Source organism: Molothrus aeneus, chromosome 18 (genome assembly GCF_037042795.1).
Source record: "Molothrus aeneus isolate 106 chromosome 18, BPBGC_Maene_1.0, whole genome shotgun sequence".
In the NCBI taxonomy this organism is placed as follows: Eukaryota; Metazoa; Chordata; class Aves; order Passeriformes; family Icteridae; genus Molothrus; species Molothrus aeneus.
The window spans coordinates 12,246,698-12,259,057 of NC_089663.1; the positions used below are offsets into that span (position 1 = coordinate 12,246,698).

The 12,360-nt window shown below is 49.7% G+C and overlaps 1 protein-coding gene across 1 annotated transcript in view; it reads right to left on the minus strand.

Moving 5' to 3' along the window:
- The window catches only part of NCOR2 (nuclear receptor corepressor 2), a 226,323-nt gene that overhangs the window by 80,568 nt on the left and 133,395 nt on the right, over positions 1-12,360 (minus strand). The window contains exons 8-9 of the mRNA XM_066561983.1: positions 12,194-12,246; positions 3,497-3,563 (exon numbers count right to left, since the gene is read on the minus strand). Coding sequence (XP_066418080.1) covers positions 3,497-3,563; positions 12,194-12,246 — 120 coding nt within the window. The remainder of the gene's footprint in view (positions 1-3,496; positions 3,564-12,193; positions 12,247-12,360) is intronic.

Sequence of the window (12,360 nt, forward strand, 5' to 3'; positions counted from 1 at the left end):
ACAGCAATCTGCAGCCCATGTCACACCAATCCTGGCACATGGCAATAATCCAAGAACAGCAACACATCTTTGATCTCCTTGGCCTTTTGGAGGCACCTCAACAATAATGTGAGGTGAGCACCTCAAGCCCCAGAGCTGAGCCAGATTAACACTTTCCCCTGCAAATAAATCAATTCCCACTTGCGTGCCTGGAGCCAGAGACTGTCCTGCCCTGCATGGATGCACAGGAGGTGCTGAGGTTCCATCAGGAGCTGAAGGAAACAGCCACAAGATAAAAACAAGGAAGGAGAGCAGAAATTAAAATGCCCTGAAAGCCCACATGGGGTATCTCACACTTTGGGCGAGGAGCTACAGGTAACACCAACAGCCTGCGGCAGCTTGGCAGAATCACAGCTGCTGCTTTTCACCTCTCCCAAAGCAATGCCATCAGCCCCCTGAAAACGAGAGCTCCCACCCTGCCAGCAAATCTGCTACATCCTCCTGCTTTCAGAGCATCACATTTGGGAAGAAGCTAAAAATACCCCATGAAGTTTGTGAAACTGGTGCCCGGTGCTGCCAGCCCGAGGCACGGCCGGGAGAGAGCCCAGCACGAGGGCTCGGGCTGGTGACAAGCCTTGAGGCTTTGAAAGGTTTGTCATTCCCCATGGGAATGAGCCAGTGCTGGGTCCCACATTGCCACCACCCCAGCAGAGCCACCTGGCACGGCCCTGGCTGCTTCACAGCCAGCAGGGCGGCTCTTTTTCCTCCTTTTCTTCCACTCCTTGGAACAACTCGACAAAAGCTTTATCCAGAATTCCTCTTCTAAGGAACTGGCATTTGAAGATGGAAAAAGCAACATCAATGTCACGCTGCTGATCCCCCAGGAGCTCACACCCTGGCAGCAGGGCAGCAGTACCAAAGCTTCCCCCTGGCACAGCTCTGCCCTCCAGACTATGGCTTCACAATGAACTGGCTGAGCATTTCCTGAACTCCCAACTTCAGCTGGGCTGGGCTGCAGCATCCCCATCCAGTGCTTTTTTGCTCCAGCTGGGACAGAGATTGCTCCCTGCAATCTCCTGCATCCTTCAAAAGCCAAGATTACAGACATCCTACAGCCCTGCAAACTCCTCAGATCATCACAGCTCCACCACTAGGAGAAGCTCCTGGTCAGGCACTTCAGGAACAGAAGCATCTATTCCTTCTCTGTGCTTCCTCTGAGCAGCTCTAAGCAAGCATGTCCACTCCTGAGCAACCATCTGTGCTGGCTTTTGGCAGGGCTGCCCCCTCTGCTCCCCTCTCCATCACACCAGTAAGTGACAGCGAGCCCAATGGGACCTGACAGGGATCTAAAAACGGATGGATAGTAACGCTGCGTAGTAGCTGAAGGCAGCTCGTGGGCTGTGCCAAGCCCCAGCCCTCCCACAGCTCCAGGGAACAGAGCAGCTCTCTGGAGGGAGGAGAAGAGCAAAGGTGACAGGAGGAACCAGTCCAATTCCTCTGCAAGCCCCGTGGTTTTCTTCCCTTGGCTGATGGAGACAAACCTCTCCCACCCAGAACAGCTCCCTTCACCATTCCCTCCTCTGCATCATCACCCTGGTGGCAATTAAATGTCTTCTGCTGTGCTGACCTCAGTGCAGGCAGGAGGAAGCCCTGTGGATCCTCTGGGATGGGGCTCTCGGGGCTGGACCCTGCTCTGACCCTGCTCCAGCCAGCCCCAGGCAGCAACAATGCCCCAGAAAGTAAAAGAGCCAGAAAGAAACACTGGCATGTGGATGGGCTTTGCTAAAAATAGGGTCTGCTACAAAATAGGCAGAAAAATAGCTAAGCATACCCATTTTGCAAACAGAATCAGCAAATGTATTCACTTTGCAAATTCAGCAACCGTATGTTGCCTATTTTGTAGAATAGGCAAAATGCTTCCCTAAACTGAAAAATCCCCTTTCAAGGACACTGAATAAACTGGCTGGCAGAAATTCACCTATTTTGCATGACAGGCGACTTTACTGCAAGTCGTATTTTAGGAACTGTGCTCTTGCAGCCTAATTAAACCTTTCCCCCAGCTCCTTGATATTCACACAGAGCAACTCACTCCAGGTTTAGCACAGTAACCAGCCATTTCCACCAGAAAGCAGGTCCTGGGCACTTCCCTCCTGCTTCCAACAAAATCACATGGTGCTTTGCAATCCCTTTTTTGAGGAAGGGAATATTGACCCACTTCCCACCATGCAGAGTCCTCAGCTGCAGGAGGGGAGGTGCCCAGAGCATCATCCGACTGCCATGCCACATCCTGATGGAGTTGTAAGCCTCGTAGCCTCTTGCCCTGGTAGAAGCTTTATCATGAACAAGTCTAAGTGAACACGTATTTGGACACAAATGGGAGACACAACCATTCTTTGGGAATGCAAGGTCTGTGGCTTTTGGAATACTGGTAGAAAACAGCATGAAAACAGAAAGCACGAGGAAGGAAAAGAATTATTCAAAATACATTAGAAAATAATGTGAGATCTGCCTTAGAAATGTATGTATTGTACTTTTAAAGGTACAGCCTTCAAACCACTTCCCAGGCTTGTTATTTTGAATTTTTCCAACAATTCCTCCCAGTTTTGGCACTTCTGTCCAAAAGCAGCCCTAAAGACGCTGAGAAAACCTGCACCATTGCCAATGCAAGACACTAACACTGGTTCTTGAGCTGCCTCAGGACAGAGAACACGAGTCAGGAGACAGTATTTACATTTTCCTTGTGAAATGTGAAGCCCTGTGAGCTGAATCACCCATCACTGAAAGACACTGCAAAATGCACCTGCCTGGTGGGAGCCACTGGTTTTCCTGGCATTTCCCCTTCTGTGCTGGCTTTGCCTTCCAGCTCCTGCTGGGAACCACTGCAAGTGTCAGCACCAAAAATGTACAAATTCTGTGAAACCCACTTGAACTTTCTCCTCTAAGAACTGCAGACTTGGCAACAAATGCCTTTGAAGCCTCATGATCAGCCCTGCCTTGCCCCTTACCCAACCAGGACCTGTGTCCTTAAAGGTCATTGGAACTCTCTTGCAGGCAACGCTGCCTAGAAACAAACTGGCACGGAGCTTGAACTTTGTTTTTAAGCCACAAATTCCTAGAACATTGCTCTGTGGTCAGCTGGAAGGAGGCAGAGCAGCCTTCAGACCATTTACCCGAAGCAGAGTCAGCTTGTTTCACACCTCTCTTAGGGTTCAATTACTCACAAACCAGACATTTATGCTGTGAATACGCTTTCTGAGATCAGTGATGGGCTCTGCTGTGATTAAGCCATCCCCAAGTGTTTGCTCTGTGGGAGGCACATGCAGAGGGAGGTGCTGCCTGCAGCAGGCTCTGGGACCTCTCCTTCACATGTTATTTTAAGCAGGAGAGATTCCACAGTAATATAACAGGCAAAGTACAGAGTACCAGCACCTCTCTGCTGGAAATCATCCTTTTCTTTCTCACATAATAAATTACGCTCTTTTATACATAGAAAATAAGGTCTGAGGGAATCACTTACCCACTGTTTGCGCGCATGATTTCTCCTCTTAAAGTATAAAATTAACTTTTTCCGCATTGCCTGGTTTCTGTAAAGAGAGGAAAAAAAAAAGATGAGATCTGATTAACGAGGCAGCTGAAATACACAGCCTGGCTTTCCCCACTCCCAAAAGAGTGTGCAGCACAGTTTCCACCTTAACTTGGAATTGCATCAACTTGAGAACAGCAAATGCTCTTATCTCAGACCTGGAGCCAGCTTAGAGAAAGACCAACAAACCCTCTGAGACCAGGAACTTCACCCACATCTGTGGGCAAACCAGGACTAAAGTTGAGAACTAAATCAATAAAGTCCCACTGCAAACCTTCCCCGTGTTCTCAGCAGCACACATGGGCAGACACTCAGCTCTGCATCTATCCATGGGTCAGGCTGGTCCTTCAACGATTTCACACTGTTCTGCAGAACCCCAGAGGGTGCCCAGGAGCTGGGGGGCTCAGGCCAAGCTCTGCATGGCAGGAGGTGGCACCCCCGAGCAGAGACCGCCCTGGGCACCCCAGTGCCCAGATCAGCAGCGATGGGGATGTCAGAGCACACACGTTCCCCCAAGGGCTCTGAGGCCCTGATAAGGAGGCAGGATCACTGCAGGGCTTGCAGCACTTATCTCCTGACCTCTTGCTTCCTTGGAGCTGTGCCCGACAGAGCTGCAAACAACCAGCCAGGAGAGTTCAGCCACTTGCAGAATTAGGACCTCAAGGGGGAATCCGGCCACCACAACCCCAACCATCCCGGTGTCTGCCCAGACATCCCCTCACTTTCTTCTTCTTTCTACTTTCTAAAGGCAGCATGAAAGAACCGCTCAAAGAGAAGTAGCACAGGAGCAGAACAGTGCTGAAAAGGCTGCAGGAACTCCCAGAGCCTGCATGAGTCCCAGAGCTGAGCTCCTGTGGCTGTTCCTGTTGCTAATATTCACAGCAATAAAATCTCTAGGTAAAAGGTAGAGACCAGGGGCAAAGGAGTTTCCTTAAGTCTTTTATCCCGATTAAAGGCAGAGCTGCAGTGTGTAATTACTGATCAGGAGCTTGGCAGTCTCATGTAGGCATGTTCTGTGGGATTTAGCCGAATGAAGAGACACCCTTGCTGCTTCCTCATTCCCCTCCTGTGTGGCTAGCAGGAAGGGAAAAGCCACCCTCCTGCCCTTGTAAATCCCTCAGCATAATGAGCAGCAAACAGGATTGTTTGGGAAGGGGCAGAGGGCCCAGATCACTTAGAGAGAAGTGGGGACAGTTCTGGCTAAGTTTAGGAATGGAGAACATTGCAGAAAGCATCAACATTTTTCCCTTTTCAAACTCTCTTCTTGCTACACCACTGAACCATGCATGGGCACTCACAGGAATGACAGTGAGCCCACAGCAAGGGCTGCCCTGGGAACCACAGCTCCCTCCAGCACTGCCAGCCCCAGCTCCCCACACGCTCCTGCATCCCTTCACATCACACACTGTGAGCTCTCCTCCATTTCCTCAGCACCGTGTGGTGCCTCAGAGGGCAGCAAACCCTCCCACAGAGACCCAGCCAGACAGATTTCCTTCCAAGGTTCAGCTCTTTGCGAGGCTCACTGTGCCCGACAAACACATTCCTGTTTGTTTGTTTATTCCTGATCCTAATGGAAGCTCCAGCACAAGGGAACCTTTGGGGTAGTGCTAATGATGATCCTGTGTGAGATGGGTCCTGGATTGTCCTTTGGGGCCAGCCCAGCTAAATCAAGCCCTGCCCTCCCCATGGGTGACATCCAGGGGCATCCTGGGGTTCTGACACGCTGCTGCTCCTGCTGGATCTGCTGCACAAGTTCTTAGAAAACAGGAGAGCAAATGCAGGAAATCAGCAGCTCTTACGCAGCTGATGGGTTGCCTTGAGTTGTGCATCATGGCTGACCTTGAAAGTGCGAATACAGGCAAAGGCTTAATGGCTCTGCAGCTGCAAAAATCAGAAATGCCTTGAAAGCCAGTGTATGTTTACCACCACCAAGGCTGAAGTAATCAAAGAGTGAAAGGATTACAACAACAACAAACCCCCTCATGCCCTGAATGTTTTTGCCACTTTATCTTTTTGTTTTGTTTTGTTTTTGCATAAGGTCAACCTTTCAAAGGTTAATACAATCTTGGTAAATATAAATAGGCTTCACAGTTTATCTTGCTACACGTACTGCTGTTACTTAGAAACCATTTGCAGCGAGGTTAATTCGGGCCATGTGTCTCCCAAGCACAGGCTGTGCTCCCTGGGCAAATCAGCCAGCCCAGCACGACTGCTGTGCACAGGCAAGGAAGGTGAGGGCTGTCTGCTGGGAGCTGGGCATGGAAACAACCACTGAGGAGTGGCACAGGGCAAGGGCTGCTCCTGCAAGGTGCCAGCCCTCCTCCCTTCTCCTCCTCCCCTGCCCGAGTCCTGCGGTTTGCTGGGGAAAGCATCAAGGATGGAGACTTGAACTGCACAGGGGTGAAGAAATCAGGCAGCTCCCAGGCAGGAGGAATGGGTGCTCCTTAGATAAAGCAACAGTGACTCTTGTGGGCAGTTGAAAGTATTGCTGGGCTGGCCTGTCACACCACACCGGGTGGGGAGGACGTGTGAGCTCCCTGCCTTATCCTCAGCAGTGTCCCTAAGGAATGGGCAGGCTGGGACAGACACAGAACCCCCCAGCTTCTGGTGAGCTGGTGTTCAGAGGCTGCCAGATGGCACATACCCATCCTTGTGGTCAACAATTCATCTGTGGATGGAGCCCATCTCCACTCCTGACCTCCCTGTGCTGCAGAGCTCATCCTCTCCCCCCTGCCCCACTGACTGGTGAGCTCACACAGGAGCACAGCTCTCAGAGCCAGTCCCCAAACCGCCAGGTGAAACCCATCTCCCACTGCCAGCACAGCAAAGCCAGCCCTGGGGCAGGCAGCTGCTTCCACCTTCACTGGCTTGGCCCAAGGCTGCTTTTGTTTCATGTCTCACAATGGAGCCAGTCAAGGAGAGAACCTGAACCTCTGACTTTTGAGCCACCTGGCCCAGGTCCACACGGGTCCTTCCTGGGGCTGATGTTAAAAGGATGTGGGTGCACGCATGCGTGTCAGGGCTGCTGTGTACCCACGTGGGGAGCTGCCAAAGCCCTGGAGAAGGCTCCCAAAGGACACAAAGAGCTGATGCACGGCAGCACACCTGGCCAAGCCTGGGGAGACCTTCAACTGGTGCGAGACGAGATGAAAGGAAGTTTGCTATTTGAGCAAAGCTAATCAGGGGTATTTAATTACACAGGAACGTCTTTCATCAGCCAGAGCAAACAAAGTAGGGACAAAACTCAAAGAGTGATGGGAAGGAGGCAGCGAGCAGCTGGCAAAGCCATTGTACAGCAAGATGGATCACACAGGCAAGGGTAGGAAACCGAGGAAGCTCCAGCCAAACAAAGCACAGGGAGATGAGAGATCTCCAAACCAGGAGACCTGAGGAGCACAGCTAGAACACTCTCCTAGAGGCAGTGGAGACCCAAACAGCTCTGTCCTCCCCTCTGCCACGCCTGCTCGTGTGCAGGGCTGGTGCCAGGATCCCCAGCTGCAGCTCAGGGCAGTCACTGGCTCCCTGCAGGCACAGAACTCCCACAGCGAGGGCAGGGAGCAGCTCACCCTGCTCACAGGTCACTGCACTCATTCTCTGCTTGCTCTGAAATGGCTGCAGCCACAGCTCCAGCTGCTAACACACTGTAACCCACTAACCCCAAGGCAGGGCACGCTTCTGGAAAGCCAGCTGTTCAGAGCAGCTCCTTGCAATATTTAGAAACACTTTCTGGGGAAGAAAAGCAAAGCAGATCTTTAGTTATTTACCCCAGAGCCCTTGGGCACTGGGATGGACGAAACCCCCAGCACCATCAGTGAGTGCCTCTGAGGGTGAAGTGGCAGAGGTTTGTAACTCTGGATGTACCAGGAGGCTGCTGGTGCCCAGAAACACCTCTGCCATGCCCTGAAGCCCAAACTGACAACACAAGCCCAAGTGTTGCAAGTTACTCCCCCCCCAAACCAGTATTGGCTTTTTACTGGCAAGAGGAAGAAGCAGAAGGTAGCAGTGTGTGTCTCCATCATTTAGTAATTCATCACTAGGTAATCTGCTGCCTTGGTGCATGCCAATAGAGAATAAAAGAGATGAGAAACCTTGAATGGGATGAGCAGGGAGCTGCTAGGTGAATTTCTAATGAGGAAAATGTCTACAAGCACTAATAAAAAGACCTAAAGAGAATGCATTAGTAATGACAGGGTTTGAAAGAACATTTGTGTTACATGTCAGGCTTCAACTATGAATTTAGAGGCAATCCAGTGCTACTAAATCCCCTAAACAGCAAGTAATGAAAAGATGACTTAAATTTCCCAATGTGAAAAGTGATTTGGAAAGCTACAGTTTGAGATTTTCAGAAGACAGCTGTTCTGCTCTTTTGGGGGGGCACTTAGAAAACAAAAAGAGATTCAGAAGCCCTGAAACCTCTGTGAAAATCCTGACTTCAGATTTTGATTCTGCAGAGGCAGGTTTCCTGCCCTCTCCCCAAGAAGCTCTCAGCTGCAGACAGGAACCCAGATGTGCAAATATTAACAGTGCACTCAGCTCTGCTGCTGCTGGATCTGGGCACGTGAGAAAACCCAAATCACAACAAGCTCTCCATCTGTTTTAACTGTACATTCAGAGAGGTTCTCCAACACCTCTCGAAGCATCTTGAGGGGACACAGCCTGGTTTCACCCCAGCATTCCTGAATTTCAGTGTAAAGCAAGGAAAAGTTCTTGAAGGGGAGGCTTAAAGCAAACCCTGTGAACAGCACCTTGCATGCACTTACTCTGGGCTATTCCCTTTGCTTTTTGTCTGCTTTTTCAAGGCTCAGGGAAGCTCACATTTTGCTTTCAGATACAAGTCTCACAGAATATGATGGCAAGATGACTGCTTTGGGGAAGGAGGAGGAGAGTCCTGCCGGGTGTTTTTCATGGCTGACCGAGCAGGAATCTCCTGCCTAGAGAGGAAGGCCCCCTTGGAGAATATCTCTTCAGACAGACAGCAGGTAATTGATCCTGCTCATGTGAACAACATCTTGTCATTTTTCAAACGCTTGGAGGAAAGAAGGTTAATATCTTTGGAGCCTGAGCCTGGGGAATGCGCAGAGTCACTGCAGTGGCAGGGTGGGAAGGGCAGCTCTCATCCTTGTACAAACCAGCTGGCAAAGCCCTGAAATAAAGACCTTGACCAGAGGCACTGGCGCTTCACTGGTGCACCAACATATTCTGCAGTTGTTGTATTTCATCAAGATGTAGAAAAAGGGTCTTTTGTAGCCTTCTCAACTGATGCAGAATCACTCGAGTGGTTTCCAGCTGTGCTCAGGGCTGTGATGAATCTTGGATAAACTTTTCAGTCTGCTGCAAAGCCAAAAAATTCTCACCTTGAAAAACCAGCCACAGGGGCAAAGCTCACCCCATCCCTATGAAATGAGGGCACTAAATGCCATCTTGCCCTCCTCTTTCTTCATGAGGGGGTGGCAGAGCCCTTCTCTCCAACAATGCAGGAATTGAAAACAGAAAGGACATGGTCCCATCAAAGGTAGGTCAAGGCTTTGGAACAAACCACTCAAGGGTGCCTTGGATCCCACAGCAGATGTAGCATACAAAATTAACCATGTTTGCTCGAAGCCTGCACTCACAGGTGAACCAAAGGGACCGCGCAGGCGAGGAACGGAGCACAGCCAGGCAGCTAAATAGGACTTAAAAGCTTTTGAAGCTGCAAACACTGGAATGAACTGGGGCATGAAATTAATTTTAACTGTACTGAATAGGAGACAGGCCATAAAACTCCATGAATATAAGAGACCGGTAACATTTCAGTAAGAGTAGAAATTCTCCTGGTAAGTCCCCAGCCAGCTCTATTAGCATACGTGACTCATCCCAGCTGAAAAGCAAAGCAAACAAGAAGGGAGAATTAAATGAGTGTTGCAAGGCACAGAGTATAGCTGTGGAGAAATCGAGGAATCCTGGCTTTCTGATATTCAAATGCCTTCCCACTGACACTTGCAAACATTCAACTGAGAATAAAAAATTCACACTAAGAAGCGTTTAAAAACAAAGCAAACAAAAAAAAGCGCTATAAAAGGTATTTGTGACAATAACAGCCTGGCCATTTTGTGCCCATGAGGCTCCAAACCAGCTTCACATAGGGGCAGTTCAACACAGACAGCCAGGATGCAGTGAGGATTTGTGGACAGAATCACAACCCAGATGATTTTCCAGCAATCTGCCAAAAGGCTTTTTCATCATGGTTAAATCTGCATAGGGCGAAGCTGTTCTGGAGAATCTGCATCCAATTACACCTTGGCAGAATATAACCTGTGGTGTCCTGGCAGCTGTCCTGATGTTCTAATGCATCTGGCTGGTATCTCCCAGCACCCTGAGGATTTACTCCATCCTCTATGGAAACAGCCTCCTCCAGGCTATGGAGCAGAAGCTGCTCTTCTGGAGCAGAAAGGCACAAAGATATTAAGAACAAGGAAAAGACAAAAAATATCTTCAAATTCAGCTTGTGGAAAAATTGTAGATCAGATGTGAACATCCAAGCATAACTCAGTCAAAACAGAGGAGTCTGATATCTTTTGCTCTTGGTCAAAGAATCCTAAATCATTTGTTTGGAAGAATCACCAAAATCTTGATTTTCTATCTGCCTCCCAAGCATCAAAATGTCCTTTAAGGTGCAGCACGGACAGGGAGATGGGAGAAAAGACACACAGATTTCTCTGCGTGTCCACCAACAAGTAGCAAAGTGCAGACCAGACCCAAAGACCTCCAAGACAGACCCACAGCCAAAACCAGCCAACATCTGGAGCCCAGATTGCTCAGGGGCCTTTCACTGACCCAGATCTGTGACTGTGCTCGGCTGGCATCAATAACCAGCTGAACGCAGCTAATTGCCAGGTTTCTGGAAGGAGGAGACGGAGGCTTTTCATTAAAATGTGTGGTTTCCTTCCCGTATTTTTGCAGCATTAATCACAGCGAACATTAACCCCAAGCCTGCCTGTTCCAACCTCTCCTTGGTCTGACCCTGCCACAGCTACAGCCACGTAGGGATAGTCACTGTCTGGGGTAGGGATAACCCTGCAGAGGCAGGGATGGAAGGGAACATCTGCCCTGCTGCCTGGTTTGATGGGGCTTCACCTCTCACCAACAGTTTTACTCCTGACCTGCGCAGTCAGTTCCCTCTTGTTTGTGCCTGTCTTTCAGGCAGCAACCCAGGACAGGAAATGGTTTAAATCACAGGAAAATGTGATCACAAACCCACAAATATTGGCAGGGGAGTGCAGAGTGGGTGAAGTATCTGCATCTACTTTTAACTTGTTCTTTCAAGGACGACACTAGCGATCAGCTTGAAATTGCCACCTTCAGCACCTGCACTGGGATGGCTGTGGGGCCCCTCAAGGCATCCCCGAGAGCTGGTGACTTCCACAGCCCATCAGAGCTGGGGGTGAGCATGACCAGCAATGCACAGAGCACATCCTGGGGCCACACAAGATGGGTTATCACTCATCAGCCCCCTGAACTGACAGGGACCCCCAGAAGCGACAGGGACACCCTGAACTGACAGGGACCCCCAGAAGTGACAGGGACACCCTGAACTGACAGGGACCCCCTGAACTGACAGGGACACCCTATGCCCTGTGGGAACTGAGGGGCTGGGGGTGACACTGGGCTGGAAGGTTCTGCAGGGAGTGCACTGCTGGGATGACACAGGAAGCTCTGGGTGGAGCAGGAACAGAGCAGGGCCTGGCAGTGAGCAGCAGGGTCACATCACCAAACCCTCCTCCCTGCAGCCCTTGGGGACAGAGAGCCCCTAAACATTGCCACCTCCTGCCATGCTCCCCTAGAGCAAAGGTACGGGAACTCTTCCCTTATAAACCCCCGGGATCAATTAACATACCGCTGAAAAGCAAGAGATTATTAACTTTTGTTAATAGATTATTAAAGATGATTATCACCAGCTGACCGAGCTGGTACCAAAATAGACTCGCTGCAGGCAGCTCAGAGCAATCATCAGTTCATTCAAGGCAGATAAAAAGTTTCAGATCTGGTTTGACTATTTAAATTTCCAACAATAATCACAATTATCGCTATTCTCATTAGCTGTTATAGTTCTTCTATGTTCAGGAAGTCACTGTGGTTATTAAACACATGCTGATGATTAAATCATGTATTGAGGTGATAAGTCAAATTAGATGATTGCTAAGTCTCAGTAAGTATCTTTGAAATAACCAGTTGTTATTAGACATTCAAGAGGTCCTTCATGAAAATCTAATTGTAATTGCAACTTTTCATTTTACCTCATCTTTCTTGCATGCAAACACACACACAGAGAGGCAGCTGATTTCATATTTCAGTACAGGAGAAACACAGAAGAAAGCACTTAAGGTAAGTGTTGTCTGGGAAAACATCAAGGACCCACATCCACCCCACCCTGAGAAAAATCAAACAGCACCTTCAGCATCCACCTTCAGCTACAGCTCCTGACTGCTGAGCTCCTGGAGCCGGTTTGTGCTTCAGGCACGCAGAGCAGCTCTAACAGGATGCTCACAATTCCTCAGCAGCTTTAACTGGGGTCTGGGAGCAAGCTGGCACCCCTCCTGCTCCACACTACTGCCCAACCTGACATTTCAAACAGCTTCATCGCCACATACTTACATTTTAATGTTCTCATGGTACTGCCTGGTGTCTGAAGGCTGGTTGTATAACGGCTGAAACAAATAAGAGAAACGAAGGCATAAATGGTACGGTCTGACATTTAGGAACTTAAACCCATCAGCAGTGCCGCTGCCTCGGTGCAGACACCCAGCCCGTGTCCCAGCCCC